Source organism: Dermacentor variabilis, chromosome 3 (genome assembly GCF_050947875.1).
Source record: "Dermacentor variabilis isolate Ectoservices chromosome 3, ASM5094787v1, whole genome shotgun sequence".
NCBI lineage: Eukaryota > Metazoa > Arthropoda > Arachnida > Ixodida > Ixodidae > Dermacentor > Dermacentor variabilis.
Window position 1 is genome coordinate 204,885,850 of NC_134570.1, and position 23,088 is coordinate 204,908,937.

At 47.6% G+C, this 23,088-nt stretch overlaps 1 protein-coding gene across 3 annotated transcripts in view; it reads left to right on the forward strand.

Annotated features, from left to right (window-relative positions):
* Positions 1-23,088, forward strand: part of LOC142576602 (unconventional myosin-XVIIIa-like) — a 353,054-nt gene that overhangs the window by 125,264 nt on the left and 204,702 nt on the right. For all 3 annotated transcript variants that reach the window (XM_075686803.1, XM_075686805.1, XM_075686804.1), the window contains exons 9-11: positions 10,919-11,063; positions 14,697-14,841; positions 15,591-15,686. In XM_075686803.1, the coding sequence (XP_075542918.1) occupies positions 10,919-11,063; positions 14,697-14,841; positions 15,591-15,686 (386 nt within the window). The remainder of the gene's footprint in view (positions 1-10,918; positions 11,064-14,696; positions 14,842-15,590; positions 15,687-23,088) is intronic.

Below are 23,088 nucleotides of genomic sequence, written 5' to 3' on the forward strand. Positions count from 1 at the left end.
TTTCACAGGACATGGGTGGGCAAGTGCTGGGGGAACCTACTACGTCAGGCAACTACTGTTCTTGATTGTGCAGGCTTCATGACTTTTCTTGTTTTCATGGAATCTAGCAGTCGGAAAACATATCGTGATCACAGTTTGATCGTAAACGTATTAACTAGATAAGAAGTGTAGCTGTATTAGGTCATTTCTTGTATTCTTGATCGCGAACGTTGGTGCCGAAAAATCTTACAAAACGGGATTGTATCAAGAGGTTCTTCTGTAGTTGTTATATCCACAGTGCCTGCTTTCCATTTATTATACTTGAATCCCGCAATAACGAATACCTTAGACAAATAAATTCTTGCCACAACGAAAACACTTCTTATCCCTGGTGTTACGATCGGCCAGTGGGGGTAGTGACCTGCCACTCCTGCCCCACTGTTACGAATCGCTTTGTGAAGCTAACAATGCATCCCCCTCGGACAGACGACCGGCGCCAGCAAGGCGAGACACGTTTGGCGGACCGAGTGTTGTTTGTTGGTTCACTGTCACCATCAAGAACAATGGGAACAAGAAACTCCTGGAAAAGGATGTTCTTTGGCGTTTCCTCACGGACTCCGGTAACCACTACTGCCGTTTGACAGACACTCTAGCTAACTGCTGAGTCATCCCAGGAACCAAGACGCACCAGCTTGAGTCAAGCGTGATGAAGCTCCCTTCTTTTCTGTGAGTTCAGTGAACAAAGATGCGGAAGTGATTGTGGGAACCATCACCCTCAACGCAGGTCCTTTGATGACTTTTGTCGCTCCAATTGGACAGGGCGGCAGCTTTTTCTGGCCTAGAGATCTATGGAGGACAGAAGGGGTTTAGGCTAACTTTTTTGGCTCCTCAGGATGCTTCAGTCAGGCTAGACTGATGAGACAGAACATTTTCCACTCCTGCTGTAGATATTGTAAATAAACCCAGTACTCCTCGTACTCGATGAGAACATGTTTCTCCTGTCAACAATGTCCTTAGCGTGGCTGAGTCGGATGACGGTATGGGCCAGCTACCCCTTTTGGCATGCTCGACCCGAACCCTTACACTGGTGAACGTCCATAGAATTTAATGCATTTCATATATGTAAACATTGTCACATCACTAAACTGCGATTCCGCAATAATGCAATCGGCTGGAATGTTACTTCCTGTACAGTGAACATTTTTTTTTTTTACTCCCTAGGGACCGCGAAAACGTGTGAAAAATCGGGCAGCCTGAAAGAATGAATGAATGCCCTTTACGTCCCCCAAGGGATCGGATCGCCGCAGTCACGTCCGAAATATCTTTTAAAACCTGCGAGTGCAATTATTATGCGTCTCGGTGCTAGTACTGTGACAGGCGATGGCAGGTGCATGCGCGTGTATAATAAAGAGACAGATTTTATGTCTCTTGACTATTGCCCCTTAGTTTTCTCGATATGCTTCACCGCATAACCTTGCTGTATTGCACGAAGCTGACTTTTGGGCATCGACATTATGCAGCGCTTTAGACCCTTGCCGGGATTTTTGCTCTTCGACGCCATCGGCGAGAATCACGAAGGTGGAGTTGGAGCCATTGTTGGCTTGGAATGAAGAACATAGCACTGAACAGCAGGAAGCTTGATAGCGAACACCAAAGCAGCTAGGCTTAACAACAGCACAAAAAACATGACTACTACGGCTGTCAGCGGATCAGTATGCAAGAACCCTGGTTCGATGCTGAAAAATAATCAAAATGGTCATGGTGGTAGCTTCAATTAATGCCGTTTTGAACCTGCAGTCAAGACAAAAAGTCTGAAAATTGGACGGCAAAGAATTTCAGCACCCGAAACTTAAAATTGGCTCCGTGGGTACGTGTCGGTACGAAGGCCTTCGAATTATCAGGCATGTCCGGAAAATCTGCCATTAACTGCATTATCTGCCTGTGTAATGATGCTAAGAGAGGTCCATAAAGGCCTCAAATGCATTTTCTGCTTGCTCAAATCACGTGAAATACCACCACAGCATGCTTGTGTAGCTGCCGCCAATTTAGTTTTCAAAAACAGCAAAGTGCCAGAAATGATTTCAGGCACCGGAAGCATGTCGTTGGTGCCATCTTGTTTTCCCCCTTGTCTATTTCAAATGGCACGGCCGCATCGCCATCGAATTGTACTTACATGGGATGGTGAATTGCGTATCATATGTAATGCATGCATATATCCTACGAGGCACGGCACTGTGCTACCTAACGGGTTGCAGAATGAAGTGCCTTTCTTATTTCTTAATCATTACTATCATCATGCTCTGCAGCCCTGTGTGCGTTGAAGTTACCCTCAATAGAAAATACACCATATTCACTGCCGAAGCATATGGTATGCGACTGGCTGGGGATCATATACGACAACATAGCATACAAAAAGCTATTATCTACACAGATGCTGTAAGTGTCGTAACTGCATTAGCCGGTGGAAAGCTGGGGGATCCATTTGTGCTGAAATCCATTTATGATGCTTACAGTGAAGAACTTTCCCCCATAGTATGCTGGGTACTGGGGCATTGCGACATAACAGGAAACAAGGTGGCAGATAAGAGTGCTAGAGAAGCTGGTCTACGTGATGACATTGAAGTTACTTAGGCCCTAGTCGAGATATTAAACCTTTCATCCTAACTGGCTGCGCCAGCACTGGCAGCATCACTGGGGTAAAGAAACAGAAAATAAATTACATGCAATAAAGCCCCAACTAGGAAAATTTTTCCAGCAAAAAGTCACAAGACTAACAGAAACCACACTGCAGGCTACATATAGGGCACACCTACTCAACACACATTTGACTAATAACAGGCACACAACCACCCATATGCATAAAATGTGGAGAACAACTCACAGCCCGGTACATCTTAATTGAATGTCCAATACTTCACCATGCAAGATTACAGCACTTTCAAGAACTTTACACACATAATATATCATCTCACCTTCCATTATTTTTATTGCATGACCCTATGTTTAGTGTCAGCAGAGTTTTTAAATACCGTGCCAATTTCAATTTTTTAAGCAATGTATACTACAACACAAACCGTCATGTTCCATCACAAACGTGAAGAGCCTGAGGAGTTGAATGCTTCTAGGTCTCGCACCTTTTCACAAGATAAAAGTGCTTAGCTGACGGTTTCGAGGCAAAATTTATCGCTTAGAATTACTGCAAACTACAAATAATCTGTATAACACATGCATAGCATATAACATATAACAAGTGATCGCTCATAGTCGCCGAAATCTCTAACCCACGCGCAGATGAAATATCTGATACTATAACATTAACAGCATTGTTTAGCTAGGCCTTTTATATCTTTTTAACTAGGAAATACCTGCCCCTTTATATAGCACACTTCAACATGCCTACCATTTTGGTCTGATTCTTGTATTTATACTATAAATCGTTGACTATATCTATAGACTTGGTGCTCTTTGGCCAAAGATGCCCTTGCGCCATTAAAAACCCAGCAATGATGTGGTATGCAGAGAAAACAAAGAAGTCCCGCCGGATGTGGACTTGTCTGTGGCACTTGTAATGATGGCTACTGCATAGGCTGCCGTGCTTCCAATTGCGATTAAGAACTCGGGGCAGTATTGTTTTGCCGAAAGTGATCGGCCTAGAATACGGTCCCAGATTCAAGCACACTGGTTTTGGTACCACCCAGCTGGCATTACATGGGGGTTTGGGGTCGCTAGATGTAGTTTTGCCTGGAGGCACCCATATTCACAGCCGACCACTAACGGCAATACTGCCACTTTTGTGAAGTTTCATGTAACTTGGCATCAGATGCTTCAGCGTCCGCAGGTGGCAGCATTCCACACACGTGGTCAATAACGTGCTCAGCACTGCAGGAACGCTGTCTGTCGCCCGCAGATGCCAGTCAGCTGTGCCTAGCAACATGAAATCTCACGAAAGGGAGTGTATCCCCAAAAGTGATATGAAGTACTGCTCTATGCCAGTGCTGCGATGCCATCACTGACCTTTGCATGCAGCACATTTTATGCTGTAGACAGTGTGGTTCTGAATAGCCTCGAACAATGCTCACCATTGTAGGATAACAGAATTTTAACAGTAAACTGCGCTCTCTTTAGCAAAAACAACATTCTTATGAAAGCAGATGCTTTTGTTTTGCTGCCAGTTTTGTTATTGCGGGATTCAACTGTATTATTGAAATGAAAAATACATTATGGGCGCTCTGTGATAGCATGCAATCCAAATGCAATGCAACAAGCAGAGGCCGTAGGCATAGTCTGTGGGTTGTGCTTGACACACTGCAAGTAGCATTCGCAGTGCTTATTTATTTTATTTATTTACGTTTTGTAATGTGTTGGAAAAACTAGAGTTGTTCGTGAGCTTTCCGAGTGAAATCTTGTGCCAGGTATTCTCCACATCTGCGCTGTAACGAGCAAATCTTTTTAGAAACAGTGGGCAAGATTTTGTGCAGTTGTCCTTAAAAGGAATCTTTAGCTCAAAGGCTCCTATCTAAATACCTGCTAAGGGAGAAATAACTTTTCTTGGCAACCACTGCAGCAAATTTGATGTGGTTTAAACCATTGCAGAAAATTTGATGCGGTTTAAAAGAAAAAGTTGAAATCTAGTGACTGTAGGAAGCAGATTTCTTCTTTATGCTGTCAAGTGTTCTATTAAAAATTGTCAGAAACAACGAGATATAAAAAAACGGGACACGAGTGTGTAACTCTGTAACTCTACAATATAAAACATCACAATTGTGTCAAATGCACCAAATTCTTGTCCATCTAAGGTGGACAAAATTGATGTAGTATACACCCCTCTGAAATATAGCACTAATTTGCGAGTAAGACTTTTGCAGAACCCTTGTAAGCATTGTAACAAATTAATGTAAGGTGTAAATTTGTATAACCAATTTGTCCACTTTAGATGCCCTAATGGATTCAGTTTTCAGAACTTCAATCACTTGCCCTGGTTGCTTAGTGGCTGTATTGTTGGGCTGCTAAGCACGAGGTTACAGGATCGAATCCCGGCCATGGCAATCGCGTTTCGATGGGGGCGAAATGCTAAAACGCCCATGTACGTAGGTTTAGGTGCACGTTAAAGAAACCCAGGTGGTCCAAATTTCCGGAGACCCCTGCTATGGTGTGCCTCAAAATCATATTCTAGTTTTGGCATGTAAAACCCCATAATCTGATCTAATCTAGAACTGCAACATTTTTTCTGGTGCAGAGTTACAAATTCGCAAACATTATACTTCTATTTCTTTAGAAGTTCCCGATTTTTGGCAATATTGCTACGGAACAGCCGCCACAGTGTGGCTGCACTGAGGAGAAAGAAGACGACGTGGCCCCGCTTGATATAGCGTCGCCATCTTTGCTACCGTTGGTCTACATGTAAATATATTGTAAATAGACTTGTACATCAGCTACACATAACATTAATTTGGTGGAGGTGAATGTTCCCCGTACCCGTAATGGAGCTTCGCAGCGGTCGCAACGGCGACAGTGCAACTTCGGCTCCTGCTGGTGGCACTTCATCTACACAAGCGTCTCCGCCTGCAGCCCCGACCTACGTTGCTGTTTCCCCACCTCGGGATCCTGGTGTTTTCAACGGAATCGGCAGTCCTGATGTTGACGACTGGCTCCGCTTATACGAACGTGTCAGCACCAGTCACAGGTGGGATCCGACTATTATGCTTGCGAACGTTCTTTTCTACCTCGACGGAGCTCCACTTGCATGGTTCCAGACTCACGAAGAGGAGATCTCGAGCTGGGATCACTTCAAAGAGAAGCTCCGCGACCTTTTTGGCAATCCCTTCGGTCGTCAGGTCAATGCCAAGAAAGCCCTTGCCACACGTGTACAGACATCGACCGAGTCCTACGTGTCCTACATTCTCGACGTCTTGGCCCTTTGTGCCAAGGCTGACTCGACCATGTTTGAGGACGATAAGGTTAATCATGTCCTCAAAGACATTGCTGACGACGCCTTCAATTTACTGGTGTTTACGAACTTCACCAGCATCGATACGATCCTCAAGGAGTGCCGCCGTCTTTAGCATGCTAAAAGCCGCCGCGTATCCCAGCACATCATGTGGCTTCCCAACACAGCTGCTACGTCATCCTGTGATGACCTCTTCCAGCAGCCGTCGCGATGTGACAACTTGACCCGCATCATTCGTCGTGAGGTCGAAGCGGCACAACCGGCGGCCCCTTCATTCAATCCGTCACCTGATCATTCTCCGGTGACAATCTCCTTGATCCAGGCCGTCATCCGTCAAAAGTTGTCCAATGTCGGCCTGCAATCCATTCTTTTCTTAGGCTTGGAACCTCTTTCTCCACGCTCGTCCTCACCACGACCTTCTTACTCCTCTTATGGACAGCGTAACCCATCCGAATGGCTAACCGTGGACGACAAGCCCATCTGTTTTAACTGCTGACGCATAGGACATGTCGCTTACCACTGCCGCAGCTGCTGGACTTCTCCGGTGCGCTATTCTCCTGGTTACCACCCTCGCCCCTCTAGTGCGTCTTTTTCCTTCGCCCCTTCTATGCCCGCTCCATCATCTAACCCTGCGACACCTTTGACACGACCCCGCTACTCTCGCTCACCTTCTCCCTCTCGTAGTCAATCTCATTTGCCCCTGTCACGCTGTGCTCCTTCTCCGACCTACTCGCCGCACCCCCGACCGGAACACTAGACAGTGCAGCTTCTGGAGGTGAAGCTGCAATGACAAAATTGGCACGAAATCCTCGCTTCACTTTACCCACGAACAAGAATCTTTTGGACGTTCTCGTCGACAATGTTCCTGTGTGCGCGTTGATTGACACCGGGGTGCATGTGTCCATTATGAGTGCTGCTCTTCGCCATCAGCTCAAAAAAGTTCTGACGCCCGCCCCGGACCGAGTTGTACAAGTCGCCGACGGAGGGACTGTTGCTATTGTTGGCATGTGCTCTGCCCGCCTCACCATTGCTGAGAGACAAACCGTCGTTCTCTTCACCGTCATCGAGCATTGTCCTCACGAACTCATTCTCAGTCTGGATTTCCTTGCCAATCATTCGGCCCTCGTTGACTGTTTGGCCGGCTCACTTCGCCTTGACTTGCCTCTTCTTGCCGACCACGTGGACCCTCCTCCAAGCCGTTTGAGCTGCATGGATTTTATTCGCCTACCGCCTCAATCTGTGACACACGTTGACTTGTTGTCCTCACCAGCTGTACCTGACGGTAATTACGTGGTCGCACCAATTCTAACAGTTATACTTACACATGGTGTTACCGTGCCACACACTGTGCTGACAATTACTGGTAACCGCACCTGCCTTCCCCTTGTCAATTTCGCGCTAACCGCGCAAGTTCTTGAACGAAAAAACCAGTCAAAAACACAAAGGACAAGAGGAGAGGTTCACACCACGACGACTGGCCAACTGTACCAACTGGCCCATGTACCATGTACCATGTACCAACTGGCCCAGATTTCAACCCTTCGCGCAAGTTCTGCCTCAGGGGATTTCATTGGCTATAATTAGCACTTTGCAGGACGGCGAGATCGAACCATTCACAGTGGAAGATCATCACAGCTCAGCCCATACCGTGACGTCATCGAACGGTACTGACGTCGACATTGAGAAGATGGGTTCCTCTAACCTTACACCTGTTCAAGCTGAAGGTCTTTGCCGCGTTCTTGAAGGCTATCGTGACATTTTTGCTTTAACAGTTGACCCTTAGGTCAAACGTCTGTCGTGACCCATCGCATAAACACTGGCGATGCGAACCCTATTCACCGACGTCCATATCGTGCTTCTGCGTCCGAACGAGCTGTTATCTAACAGGAAGTCAAAAAGATGCTTGCAAAGGACATTATCAAGCCTTCTTGTAGTCCCTGGGCTTCTCCCGCCGTACTTGTCAAAAAGAAGGATGGCACGTGGCATTTTTGTGTAGATTATTGCCACCTGAACAAAATCACAAAAAAGGACGTGTACCCTCTGCCACGTATTGATGACGCTCTAGACTGCCTGTACGGTGCCACCTATTTTTCTTCTATCGACTTACGGTCCGGCTCCTGGCAGATATCCGTCGACGACATGGACTGAGAGCAGACTGCATTTATTACCCCTGATGGCCTTTATCAGTTCAAGGTGATGCCTTTCGGTCTCTGTAACGCGCCCGCCACCTTCGAACGAATGATGGACTCTTTGCTTCAGGGGTTCAAGTGGTCCACCTGTTTGTGCTATCTGGACGATGTCATCGTTTATTATTCGCCCACATTTGACACGCATCTAGACCGTCTTTCAGCGATTCTTGACGTGTTCCGCCGCGCCGGTCTCCAGTTGAACTCGTCAAAATGTCACTTCGCTTGCCGCCAAATCACCGTCCTTGGGCACCTCGTGAACGCCAGAGGCGTGCGACCTGATCCGGACAAAATTCACGCCGTTACAAACTTTCCTGTTCCGAAGTCTGCCAAGGACGTTCGTAGTTTTGTAGGGCTGTGCTCTTATTTCCGACGCTTTGTGAAGGATTTTGTGACCGTCGCACGTCCCCTTACCGACCTCTTGAAGAAAGACGCCCTATTTTCTTGGGGACCTAACCATGCCGCATCTTTCTCGCAGCTCACTACTCTCCTTACCACGCCTCCAATTCTGGTCCATTTTGACCCGTCTGCCTCAACGGAAGTTCGAACTGATGCCAGTGGTCATGGCATAGGAGCAGCGTTAGCACAACGCCAGCGTGGACAGGATCGCGTTATAGCCTATGCCAGCTGACTTCTATCACCCGCCGAGCGCTTTTATCCAATCACAGAGCGCGAGTGCCTCGCTCTTGTGTGGGCTGTTGCCAAGTTTCGTTCATACTTGTATGGACGCCCCTTCTGTGTCATCACTGATGACCACGTACTCTGCTGGCTATCCTCGCTCAAGGACCCCACGGGACGACTCGCTTGCTGGGCGTTACGCCTGCAAGAATATACCTTCTCCGTGGTATATAAGACGGTATGCTTGCACCAGGATGCCGATTGTTTGTCCCACTACCCCGTCGACGACCCGGCTGATGCGGACACCATCGCTTGCGTTTTCTCTGTGTCCCAGTTGCTTGAAATCGGCAACGAGCAACGCCACGATCTTTCATCACGAGCCCTCATCGACCATCTGGAGTCAACGCCTGGCGACGTCTCTCTCCGGATGTTTCTCCTTAAGGAGGGGACACTATACCGCCGCAATCTCGATCCACACGGCCTTGACCTTCTGCTCGTAATTCCACCACACCTGCGTTCGACTGTCCTCCAACAACTTCACGATGCTCCCGTGGCTGGACACTTGGGCGTCTCGTGCACATACGACCGTGTACACCGTCGATTCTTTTAGCCAGGTCTCACCTGCTCCATGCGGCGCTACGTTGCTGCTTGTGAGCCCTGTCAGCGCTGGAAGAAACCCTCCACACTTCCAGCTGGATGTCTCCAGCCGATCAACATCCCACTGGAACCCTTTTTCCGTGTTGGTCTAGACCTTCTTGGATCATTTCCTCTCTCGGGCTCCGGAAATAAATGGGTCGCCATCGCTACTGATTATGCTATGCGGTACGCAATCACCAGAGCCCTCCCGACAAGTTGTGCTACTGACGTTGCTGACTTTCTCCTCTATGACATCATTTTACTGCACGGTGCTCCGCGCCAATTACTCACTGACCGTGGCCGCAGCTTTCTGTCGGCAGTCGTCGAGGACATCCTCCGCTCCTGCTTGATTAAGCACAAGTTCAGCATGTCCTACCACCAGCCTCACGGAGCAACAGCCTCACGGAGCGCCTCAACCGGACCATCACCGACATGCTATCCAAGTACGTTGCGACCAACCACCACGACTGGGATCTTCACTTACTATATGTGACGTTCGCGTATAATTCATCGCGTCACGACACCGCCGGCTATTCACCATTCTATCTCCTTTATGGCCGAGAGCCCGCATTGCCCTTAGACACTTTGTTGCCCTCGGCCACACGTTCAGCCACTGAATACGCCCACGACGCGATAGCACACGCCGACCACGCGCGCCAGCTCGCCCGCACCCGTCTCGAGGCCTTGCAGGAGCATCAGAGACGCCTCTATGATTGCCACCATCGCGACGTACACTTTACTCCGGGTTCTCTAGTGCTTCTCTGGTCACCCATTCGACGTGTGGGCCTTTCCGAAAAGCTGCTGTTGCGCTACACTGGCCCATACCGTGTGGTGCGACAAGTGACCGATGTCACGTATGAAGTCATCCCCGCCAACCTCTCAGCGTCATCGTTGGCTGCAAGTGACATCGTTCACGTGGCGACACTAAAGCCATACCAGACACCTTTCACCGTGGATGTGTAGATTAAGCACCGGGACGGTGCTTCTACAGCTGGAGGGAATGCTACGGAACAGCCGCCACAGTGTGGCTGCACTGAGGAGAAAGAAGACGACGTGGCCCCGCTTGATATAGCGTCGCCATCTTTGCCACCGTTGGTCTACGTGGAAATATATTGTAAATAGACTTGTACATCAGCTACACGTAACAATATAAAAAGAAATGTTAGCCCTTAAGTCAGTATTATGCTTCCTACAGGCGCTAGAATTTGACATTCTCTATCAAATGCAACAAAGTTTATTTAAACTTGCGCGGTGGTCGTTTCATTGAAGCATTTCTGTGCCTTATATGTATTTGAATAGGACTATCGGAGTTGGCCTTGAGCTAAAGCTTTCTCTTAAGGGGAATGGCAACTGTCCAGAATGTGTTAGGGGGGCTGGAATTATGATGGGTGAATTTAGTGTGTTGCTTCTAGGAGTCCCTCCTGAATAAAGAGTCTGAAGGACTTTGGAAGGCGTTCATTTAATCAGTTCAACTACAGCTTCTATGTCTTGGATTCATCACAACATCGACCCGTTTTCTTGTTTCTCCCTTGCCCTATGTTGCTGCACTCAGCCCGATGACCAGAAGAAGGCGCGCATCATGTGGGAGCTGGTCCAGGGTTCCCTGCAGACGCTGGGGATACGGGACACCGAGAGTCGTGTCTTGTGGACGGTACTGGCTGCCATCGTTCATCTCGGCCATGCTGGAGCGCTGCGCAGTGAGTCCGGACTCTTTCGGGCTTTGAAAGGTCTGCAGTGTGATGGCACAGACGTAATTGTCATGGCAAGCACAAACAATATAGATTCAGTCCAGCATCATTATAATAAAGTCACATCCAACACGACGATAACTACGTTTTATTATATTTGATATTTGTTGTAGTATATATATATATATATACATACACAGTGAACTCTCATTAAGACGAACTCTGTTAAGCTGAACTCTCGCATATAACGAACAGCATGGAAACGTTTGTTTAGTTTTCCATAGACTCGATGCAAAAAGAAAATCCACTTAAAACGAACCGCCTCAGGTGTGCTCTTCAGTGAAGACAAACATTCGAAGTGACCGCCACCGCTACACATCCCGGAGTCTAGGGTGCCTCGTGCGCCACGCCCGTGGGCGATGCATCAAGGCACCCTACTGGAGGCCTGCAGCGCACATCGCCCGTGGACAGAGGTGAAAACAGGAGGAGGAAACAAAAAAGCGAGTGACCTTTCACTTCGTGAATGCAGGTGCTGTAGCGCATGCGAAGCTATCGGCCCTCAGTGCACCTAGACTGTCTGCATCGCAGGCGGAGCTCGTGTGGCCGCTCCATATGTAGCTGCCGCCAGATTGGAACGCCCCCTTGTAAACATTTGCTTACTAACTAAATGAACAAGCATGGTGTCAGCGTGCACAGGTAAACATGAACACATCACACTTGATGATTGCGGACGCTCGCTGTCAAATTGCTGGCGTGAGGAATCGCGGCAGGAGCAGTAAGCGAAGGTACCTTGTTGCCGTCTATGGCTTCAACGCAAACTGAGCAGTGAGAACACAGCATGCGCAAAACTACGAGCTGTCGGCCCACCTAGACTGTGCCCCCAAAGCAGATCGCTTTCAAGATAAAGCCCGCATGACCGCATGTGGCTGAAGTACAACGCCCCCCCCCTCCCTCTCCTTCCCAGTGCCATGCGCACGATGGAGGAGGGTGCGCTTTCTCCCCCCTTTCCTCCTTTGTGCACACGATATTGAGCCGCTATCGTCGGCTCACGATTGCACGCTTTCACTCCACACACAGCGTACGGTGCGCGAGGATGATGTTATCACGAGACGGACCCCGTCCGTCCATGTCGCAAACGGAACCTGTAGCAACTGTCAGAGGAGGTCAACCCAGCGTGCCTTCGCCTACCTTCCTCCTCTGTGATGCTTCACCTTGTTTCTCCTTCCCCACTTTGCTCAACGTTGCCTAGACTTTCCTCTAGGTTGTGTTGCTTTGCTGCATGCTCAGCGTGCTCCTTCTTAGATTCGCTAGCTCGGAGCCTGCACCAAAGACCTGTGAGGTGGAAGATGCCTGCTTTAACTCCCTAATGAACTTTTTCCCGCAGCACGAAGGCACAGCAGGATTTCTAAGTTCATTAGATGAGGTGACATCATTTGTGGCTGCTCACTGATTTGCACAGAAGTGCCAAACATCCGTCACGGACTGGATGAAACCAAGCAAGAGTACCATTTGAAAAGTTTTCTACGAAGTTCAGCTGAGTAAATGCTTTCTATGTCATTTTCCCTCATTTTAAGTCTACCTCATTTACCATTTTGAAGTAAGATATTTAGATATACCTGGTCATGTTGCCAATTATTCTTCTGATAAGACAAACTTCTTATCAGACAAACAAATTTTCATGGTCCCTTCTAGTTCGTCTTAAAGGGAGTCTGCTGTATGTGGTGTGTGCTGATCTCGGCGAGAAATATTTTAGATTTACTTTGTTACAGTGCAGTTCACTTGTAACAATACTAAGATTAACAAGAAGTCCGATCGTTATAACAGCTCATCACTATATCTCGACTGCCTTAAAAAAGCGGCTGAACATACCTTTGTAGCTCTGAAACCAAATTTGCACTTGCGATAAAAAATCGACGTTGTAGAAAGCAGGCTGTAAGAAATAAGATGTTTACTTATACAGTAAAACCTCTTAAAAGTAAAGTAAAACGGTAAAGTAAAGTAAAGTAAAAAAAGTAAAACCCGCTTAAACAGTAGTTTCGTTTTGAAAGTATTAAAGTCAAATCCCCGACTCAGCGGCCATTGAACATAATGTATTTTGCATCCGCATCAACCGCACCACCTTATTGCGTATGTATCAGTTAAGATGTAGCGTTTCCACTTTTCGTCGTGCAAACACGGCGGTGTGTCGTCTCCATCGGGTGGCGTGGCAAAACAAGACCCAGAAATCAGAACAACAGCCTCCAAGCGCCCTGTGCGTTTATACATGAAGCCACATCAACATCAACATCATTTTAGCGCCATGCTAGGGAGCATTGTGGGGTGGTGGTGTTGTGCAAGCAAGGACTAGCATCATGCTGAAGCTCGAATGAAAAAGACGCCGGGTGCTTAGCATAGAAGAAAAATTAGACATTGTTCGTGCTATCGAACGTGACACGGAGAAGTTGGCGCTGACATGGGACAGGGATCTACAGTTGACTATGATGTGTGGCATTTGGCATGCGAAGAAGTCGCTCAGCAGCGCTGCTGCGACCGCGAAGAGATGTCAGCTACGAGGTTAGACTTTTCGCCATCGTTGCCTCTGTTTTGCCGAAGTGTCGCCTTATATAGTGTCGCTCATATAAAACAGGAACACTTTCTCTTCTGCCACCACCTATAGTCACTCATGCGACCTCTGCCATGTGCCTGAGTATGTACGCATTCAGATATCGCATTGCTATCCTGTGACAATCTGACAATACAGCCGGAATTTGCCGATGACATCATGATGCATTGGACTCATAACCTCTTGCACTGTTTCATGTCAAACTCTGGAAGTAGTTGGGACATGGAACTTTCCGTTTTTTAATTTGACACTCAAGCTGCCATGTCCACGGGTAAATGTGTTGCATGTCTTCATGCAAGACTTCGTGTCCTTTTTTGTTTGCTTTCTCTCATATTTTACTGTAATTTATGTTGATGAAAAGTTGCAAAAAGATGCAATGTTTACCTCGTGTCTACTTTTAAATTTATTGAGGTCCTTGTCTGCTAATAAATAAGCGACTCAATGTTCTTCAAAAAATTATGGTATGGGCAGCCAGTGTTAGAATGCATTTCATTTTTATGCCCTTTATGGCTTAACCAGACAACAACCAGCTCTGATGTTCCGTAAGTGTAATTTGACAGTGTAGGTTAAATGAGTTCCAGATAGATTTCTTTGAATTATACAGCCACAGTAGCAGCATAGTGTGTACCACGAGAACAGGCAAGTGGCAATGTTTTTTTTTTTGCTCTTACTCCTTGTGGCATGCCATGCGCTGCCAAACAAGGAGACCAATGAAAAGCAGACAGTTAATTCATCCCTCTCTTGACTCCATCAGGAATCATTGCTGATGATAGCCATGGTGGTCACAGTAGAATGTGAAGCTAGCAAGTGACTGCTGAATTGGGGCAGATGCCAACTTGTGTGGCCATGCCAACGTTGGTACACCTCGATGCTAGTGGCTTTTTGTGTGTGCTTTTTTTTTGCTAGTATGATCATACTGTTACATGTTCGAGAAGTGTGCTTACTTCATTGACAACAGTCTCACCTCTGCAGAGGGCAGACTTGGCATCAAGGGCTGCCGAGCACAGTGTGCATTGCCACATCAGGTTCTTTCTGTGCAGGTGCGAATGGGCGGGTGCAGTTTGCACGAGCAGCAAGTGCTCAGCGAGCATCCCTTCTGCTCGGCACATCAGTCGAGGACCTCTCCAAGGCAGCCCTCGACTCACCACTGCTGACGGCTGCAGGCAACAGCAGAGGGCCTGCACGGTAGGCAGGAAGCGTGCGCTTTAGCGTTGCCAAGGCTTGGTCGTGGCACGGGTGGGATGCATTATGGGGCAGGGTGCCTGTAGTTATGTGCATACGTGCCTCTTTTGAAATGTGCGTATATGCGAGTGCTCACGCTCTATTCTGTTGCCCTCTTTCTTATTCTTCAGTGCTTAAGGTAGCATATTGGGTGCAGTTTGGTTAACATTCTTGCTCTTCCTTTTATCCTTTCTCATGTGGTCATATAGATTTTTGTAAACATGGACTTGAAGATAGTGTTATTGTCATCATCATTAATACGGTGTAGTTGCTCTTAATTACTGGAAAGATATTGCTTTTGTACATATGTTCCCATTTACAAAGCACTGAAATAACAGACATAAGCAGGAGCAGCAGTTCTCGTGGTGCCATCTTGGTACACTGACTACAGCCAGAAGATGTAAAACTAATAATCGGAATAAGCAACTATGCTCTACTTAGCTGTCAATCTGTTAGCAACATAATCTTCATAAACGTATATTGACTTTGTAATATTAGTAATGCATCGTGGTTTAGCGTAGCGATGATCGTTGCTATGGCTGCTGGTCTCTTCTGTGTGTCTGGGATTTCGTAAATGGTAACACACACTGGTAGATTAAAGCAACCTGCACTTTTTTTTATACATTTATACTTAACAGATGTTATTGATCTGTTAATAAATGCTCGCTACTCTTTTTTCTTTTGAATGCTGTTTCCTGGAATGTTGTATGCAGAGGAGATGCAGCGGCAGATCCTGCAGAGCCCCTGCAAGACTTTGTGGCCTCCCTGTACCAGGAAGTGTTCAATGCAGTAGTGTCTCTTGTTAACCGGTGAGTGCGACAGTTGACCTCCTGTGGACAGAATCTTGGAGCACGTAAAGCTGACTAATTCCCAGCTATGGTCTTTCATTTCATTGAGTGCACAAAACTACTTGGACAGAGGAAGTTGGGATAGGATTGCCTCACCTCAGTGTTAGTTTGTCTTTTCCTAGTTTGTGTGCATGCTTCACCATCCCTTTGATACACATTGACCTGCATTTTTATTGTATGTCATTTTATTTTATGTCTGAACATAATACAAAAAGATATTGCTTGCACGTCTGGGCCCTTAGGAGCTTTGCTAGACCAGGGCACATGCGAAAGAAGTTAAAACACATACTCAGGCAGGCTGACAAAACCACTTTGAAGATTCATATTCTATCCACTTCAAGGAATTTGCACTTGGTTCTTCTTGGTTTTCACTGCAACTTCATAATATTGCATTTATTTGCATGTATTGTTCATTAAAGAAGTTAGTCCTGTTGCTTTTCTGCTTCATGTTGACGAAATGAAATGCCGCCATGGTTGCTTTGCCTTTGAAGAAGTTGGCTAATGTAGAAACATTGGCTGCTTTTGCGTCCTGTTAGCAAATAAAATTCTGGATGAACCAGGCAAACAATGAAGCTAAGTATTTTAATACATTATATGAACAAAATACTGTGGTATTGTGAAATTTGAGTGAAAAGAGTGCTGCGGTGAGTGAAAAATCATTTATTCATGCTAAGTTGCTAGATTAAAAATTCGTGTCACTGCATAGTGGAGCCCTTTCATTTCAAAAACTCCTTCTACTGCCACAGTCGCCATTAACTATGTGTTCCAGTTGTCCGTTAATGACTGCTAAATCCAGTAGAACCTTGTTGATACGTTCCTGTTACGATTGTTTTCCCGGCGCCAATGGCTGCAATCGAGAACACCAAAAATGACCCAATAGAGTTATGCTCATTTTTTACTGGTTCATACGTTCCCAGAATACATGATTTTTCGGCACCAACATTCAGTACGTCGCCTACCTGTGATCACATGATACATCTTCCGGCTGCTAGATCCTACGTAAACAAGGAAATACACGATGCACGTGCGATTGAGATCAGTATATTGTCACGTGGTAATGATTGTGATGAACACAGTAGCAAAACTGTAAATGGCAAAACTAAATCTTTATTGGGCGAACTTGTGCCCTCAAAAGCAAGTTACATTTAAAGCACAACGATAGCGGTGGACACAGCTGGTGATCATCGAAAATCTGATCAGCGGGTCAAGCGCATGAGCTTTTATATATCAGTTGTCGAATGTTCCAGAGTAATCGCTGGGACTCGTGTGTCTTACATAAAGTTCTACACTATTCGCGTCGCACATACATGCAATCAGATTACACAAGGTTCGGTGACAGACAGTGGATGGAACCATCGATAGCATTCCAGAAACTTCTGATACATGCAGGCGTGTCCTGCGCTGTGCGATAACATTTATTAGACAATTGAAATATGGTCGCCCGATAAACAAGTACACGTGTCAGTACCCCCCCTCTTAAAAAGCATCAACCCGATGCTGCAAAAAAACCATAAGTAATAAACAAAAACGCCTGTAGCAAAGAAAAAACAAAAAATGAAGTTCGTCAGCGCATGTAAAAGAGCTTAAGGATGCACCACTTAGACCACTTCAGATCATGCGCGGCACCGCTGTGAATGCGAAAGGCCGTCTTGCACGACATCATAGTGCAGTTCGCCAATACGTCGGATATTCTTGTAGGGTCCGAAATAGTGTCGCAGTAGTTTCTCACTGTGTCCTTGTCGGCGTATTGGGGTCCAAACCCAAACACAGTCACCGGGCTGGTACTCGACGTAGCATCGTCGGAGTTTGTAGTGTCTGTACGCTGCTGGTTCTTGACCCGTAGGCGGGCAAGCTGTCGGGCTTCTTTGGCGCGCTGGAGATAGGTGACAATGTCAAGATTCTCATCGTCGGTGATGTGTGGCAGCATGGCGTCGAGAGTCGTTGTTGGGTTCCTGCTTTAAACCAGCTTGAACGACATGATCTGTGTTGTTCCTTGCACCGCCATGTTGTAGGCGAAGGTTATGTACGGCAAGACGGCATCCCAGTTCTTGTGTTCTATGTTGACGTACATTGCTAGCGTGTCGGCGACGCTCTTATTCAGGCGCTCCGTAAGACCAGTCGTCTGTGGGTGGTAGGCAGTTGTCCTCCTGTGGCTTGTCTGTCTGTACTGCAGAATGGCTTGGGTGAGTTCCACTGTGAAGGCTTTTCCTCTGTCGGTGATGAGGACTTCTGGGCTGCCATGTCGCAGTAGGATGTTCTCGACGAAGAATTTTGCCACTTTCGCTGCGCTACCTTTTGGCAGAGCTTTTGTTTCAGCGAAGCAGGTGAGGTAGACCGTCACCACTACGATCCACAATTTCCGGTTGTTGATGTCGAAAAGGATCCCAACATGTCCATCCCGATCTGCTCAAATGGTCGGCAAGGAGGCTCGATTGGCTGTAGTAATCCCAATGGCCTTGTCGGCTGTGTCTTGCATCACTGACAGTCTTGGCATGTCTTGACGTAACGGGCGACGTCAACTGTCAGGCGCGGCCAGTAATACTTTTCCTATATCCTCGACGGTGTCCGCGAGAATCCGCCGTATCCAGCGGTCGGATCGTCATGTAGGGTGGCAGTACTTCTGGACGCAATGCTGAGGGAACAACATAAAGGTAGTTGGCGCGGACTGGTGAGAAGTTCGTCTTTACGAGTAGGTTGTTTTGAAGCAAGAACGAAGACAATCCTCGCTTAAATGCCCTAGGGCAACGTCAGTGTGCCCTTCCAAATACTCGACGAGGCTTTTTGGTTCCGGGTCTGCTCATTGCTGTTCAGCGAAGTCTTCCATGCTTAATATTCTAAGGAAGGCGCTGTCATCCTCGTCATCTTCCAGAGGCGAGTCAGTGGGAGCATATGATAGGCAGTCGGCATCAGAGTGTTTTCGTGCGGACCTGTAGGTTAGAGTGATATCATATTCTTGCAGTCTTAGGCTCCACCACACCAGCCGACCTGAAGGGTCCTTTAAATTTGCTAGTTAACACAATGCGTGATGGTCGAGGACGACTTTGAATGGCCTGCCATATAGGTAAGGTTGAATTTTGCTGTAGCCCAAACGATGGCGAGGCATTCCTTTTTGGTTGTAGAATGATTGCCTTCTGCTTTTTACGACGACCGGCTAGCATAAGCTATCATGCATTCAAGTCCGTCTTTTCTCTGGACTAGTATGGCACCAAGGCCTAGGCTACTGGCGTCAGTGTGTATTTCTGTATCGGTATCCTCGTCGTAGTGCGCAAGTACCGGTGACGACTGCATGCATCATTTGAGTTCTTGAAATGGGCCTGCCTGCAGCGTTTCCAACTTGAACTTGACATCACATTTCGTTAGATGTGTCAGCGGCTCAACGATACGTGAAAAGTCCTTGACAAAGTGCCTGTAGTAGGCACACATGCAAGGAATCTATGCACTGCCTTCTTGTCGATGTGCTGCTGGAACTTTGCGATGGCAGCTGTCTTCTACGAGTCGGGGCGGACTCCAGACTTGCTGATGACGTGGCCTAGGAACAGAAGTTCATCGTAAGTGAAGCGGCACTTTTCTGGCTTCAGAGTGAGCCCTGATGACTTGGTGGCCTCTAGTACTGTCACAAGCTACCTAAGATGATTGTCGAAATTTCCGGCAAAGACGACGACGTCATCCAAGTAAACAAAGCAGGTCTGCCACTTCAAACCTGCTAACACTGTGTCCATGACGTGCTGGAACGTTGCAGGTGCCAAGCACCATCTGAATGGCATGACCTTGAACTCATGGAGGCCGCCTTGCGTGATGAAGGCGGTCTTTTCGTGATCTGTCTCGTCGACTTCTATTTGCCAGTAGCCGGATTTGAGATCCATCGACGAGAAGTATTTAGCATTGCAGAGCCGCTCCAGTGTGTTCCCTATCCGTGGTAGGGGGTATACATCCTTCTTTGTGATCTTATTATGTCGACGATTATTGACGCAGAAACGTAAGGTTCTGCCCTTTTTCTTCACCAAGACAACATGGGATGCCCACGGGCTTTTTGACGGCTGGATGATGTTGTTGTGCAGCATTTTGTCGACTTGTTGTCTTATAGCTTCACATTCTCGTGTCGAAACTCGGTAAGGGCTCTGGCGGAGTGGTCGAGCACACCCTTCGGTGATTATGCGATGCTTTGTGACTGGTGTTTGTTGAGTCCTCGATGACGTCAAAAAGCAGTCTTTGTATCATTGGAGCAGACTTCTGAGCTGTTGCTGCTTAATCATGGGGAGATTTGGATTTATGTCGAAGTCTCATTTGGGAACTATGGTCGTCGGGGTAGATGCGGCAGAATCCAAGAGGACAAATGCATTGCTGGTTTCCAGAATTTCGTCGATGTGTGCGATCGTTGTGCCCTGACAAACTCCTGGCTGAAGTTTGTCAGCAACACTTTCGTTTTTCCTCCGTGCAGTCGAGCAATCCCTCTAACGACACAGATTTCACGGTTGAGCAGCAGACGTTGGTCACCCTCGATAACACCTTCTATGTCGTCAGGTGTTTTAGTGCTGATAGAAGTGACAATGCTGAAGCAGGGCGGGATACTGACTTGATTTTTGAGCATGCTCAAGGCATGGTGACTATGAGAGCTCTCTGGTGGTATTGCTTGGTCTTCGGATAGCGTTATCGACTTTGACTTCAGGTCAATGATTGCGCCATGTTGGTTCAGGAAGTCCATGCTGAGAATTGCGTCCCATGAGCACTATTTAAAGGGAAGCTGAAACACTTTTCGAAAAAAATGAGTTCTCTGCGGCATTCTACTTTTTTGAGCCCCCGAACACGAATATCTGGTTCAAAAAGGGCGGAAACAAACGCAAGCGGCTGTTTTTTCAAGAAAACGCGCACCAGCGCCTCAGGGCATCGCGCGAACGCCGCTGTTGCCCGTGATTGGTCGGGGCCGCTGTGACGTCAATCGCGGCAGTCGCCGGTCGGCGCCGCCGTTTCAGAGCGTAGCACGCTGTTCTGTTCTGGCTTCATAGCTGAGTTGTAAGCATTATGGAACGTTCTCGCTGTCTCGGACAGCTTGTATTTTCGCCGTACATGTTCGAACCGACAGCCGATACGGAAAACGATGGCAACAACGGCGGTAACGGCGGCAACGACGATGTTGAGTGTGCCAACAGCGAGAGCGATTTGTGCACCTTCTCGCACGTTGGAAATCTTAGCTGGTACTTATGTTTTTTTTTTCATGTAGTTGCACGTTCCAATGACGGGAGAAAAAATGCGCTAAAGTGTCACTGGGAACTTGGTGCTGGAAGAATGCCGAAGCACTAACTTCTCATTAGATTGTAAACACGGGTGCAATTCCGCGATGTCAAGCACCTTGCCGCTGCTTGTCTAAAGTCCCGTGGGTTTTTTTTAGTGTTGATACACGATCGCGAACATAAGTGCCGCGTTTAAAAGTGCGCACATGCAGTGCTGCGAGGTACAGTCACGGAAGTTGCTTATCATACACATTCAGAGATGGCCAGAGGTATTATATGTGCAATATTCAGACTATGGTTTGACGACTTTGCGATTGCGGCTTGATCAAGAATCGGTATGCGTGCTCCATGCTAGTGTTGACATAAAGATATTAGGCAGTTTTAGCATCGCCGTGTGGTAAACACGATAACTGCAACCGTACATCGAATGTCACTATGCAAGCCTATACTCCATTTCATACCTCAGGTGCAACGCTGTGGAAGCTACGCACGAAGTCCGGTCACCAAAATTTATTACTGCGCGCGTTTCCGTCTATGCTTCGCAGCGTGCCAATGGCGTTGCTCGCGCCGAGCATGCACGTGAAGCTGCTGCGACGGGCAGCTTCACGAAAGAACAGTTTACGAAAATCGGCAGATCTCTCGTAGCGTCGTTCAGTAAAGCGCAGAACGGAAAGAGGCATGCCAGTACATGCCAGCTCGCCGGTCTGGCAGCTCGGTCCCCGCGAATGACGTCACTCTCGCTGGTTCTCTCCTCTGGCAACCACCTCACCCGGCGCTCCGGGAAGCGATGGAGGCGTGTCCGCGGGGGTGGTTTAGAAAGCGATTTCCACCCCTTATATTAACAAAACGAAGAAAAAAATTTCGGAACCGTAAATTATTAGGTCTGTTCTTCCCAATCCTATCAATTCATGGAAATTGAAAACCGTTTCAGCTTCCCTTTAACGGGGTTGGGCCGCCAAATTTTGAGGCTATAAAAAGTATGTTGTAGGCTGCTTCCGTATGCAAGGACACCCACAACGAGGTATTGGACGCTGCAAACATTTCAAAATAATTTTAATTCAGCTCCAAAAAGTCATTAAAAGCTCCTTCTTGTGGTCGAGACCCATCGCTAGCGTGACAGTTATGACGTCACAGTGGAGGAACGAAAATATTGATGTCATAGCACACTAGCATAAAAACGTGATGTATCATGAGTAGCGATGAAATGCCGATTACGAAGCCTGCTGAGCCGAGTGACCGAGCATAGCCTCCACTATGACCGAGCTACAGGCGTATAGAAATCCTTTCTTAATGCAAAGAATGGGTAAGGCGTGCAGACACAGACACAGGAGGAGAGAAGTGGACAACACGAACCCCGCACGGCGGCCCGCGAATGGCAAACTGCGTGCGGCGAGTTGCCGTGCCGGTAATGGTGCCTTTACACGTTGAGTGTAACACTAGCCGGCCGACTCCGAAAGGGACCAGGATATGCGGCGTTCGTGTTGTCCGCTTCTCTCCTCTTGATTGCCCCTTAATTTGCATTATGAATCCTAACCAACTAGCTCAGCTTCCTGTCATTCTAAAAATCCTTTCTCTATGCTACAGGCTTCTAGAACACTAACCAAGCTAACCCTGGCCCCTGGCTAACTGAGACATGCACAGTGCTGTCGCAGAGAGGAGTTGACGCAGCATCTGCCAGTCGCATAGTTTGGCAGCTCAGAGTGGTCTCTCGTTCACTTGGGCTTTCTCAATGTGAAGGCCCATCCATGTTACTGGCACGGAAACTCGCCGCACGCTGTTCGCCGTTCGCGGGCCCCCGTGCGACGCCGGTTTTGCTCGCGAATAGCGAGATTTCCTTGTCGTAGAGAGGACGGGCCCGGGACCCATTTGTGCGGCAGCCGTACGGCGAAGTGGCTGATCAGCGACTGAGGAGTGGTACCGACTCTGGCACCGACGGCAGCCTCACCGCCTCTGATCGTTCGGCGCTGCCGATATTGTCGCTAGGCCTTTTCTGGTTCACTTCAAAGCTAAAGCTTATGGCGCTTCGGAATAAATCACCGACTCTCACAATACTGCAATATTTTCTTACCGTTGTTGTCGCTCTTTGCAATAATTTTAATAATCACGACATGCACTTCGAATCGCTGGTTGTTTAT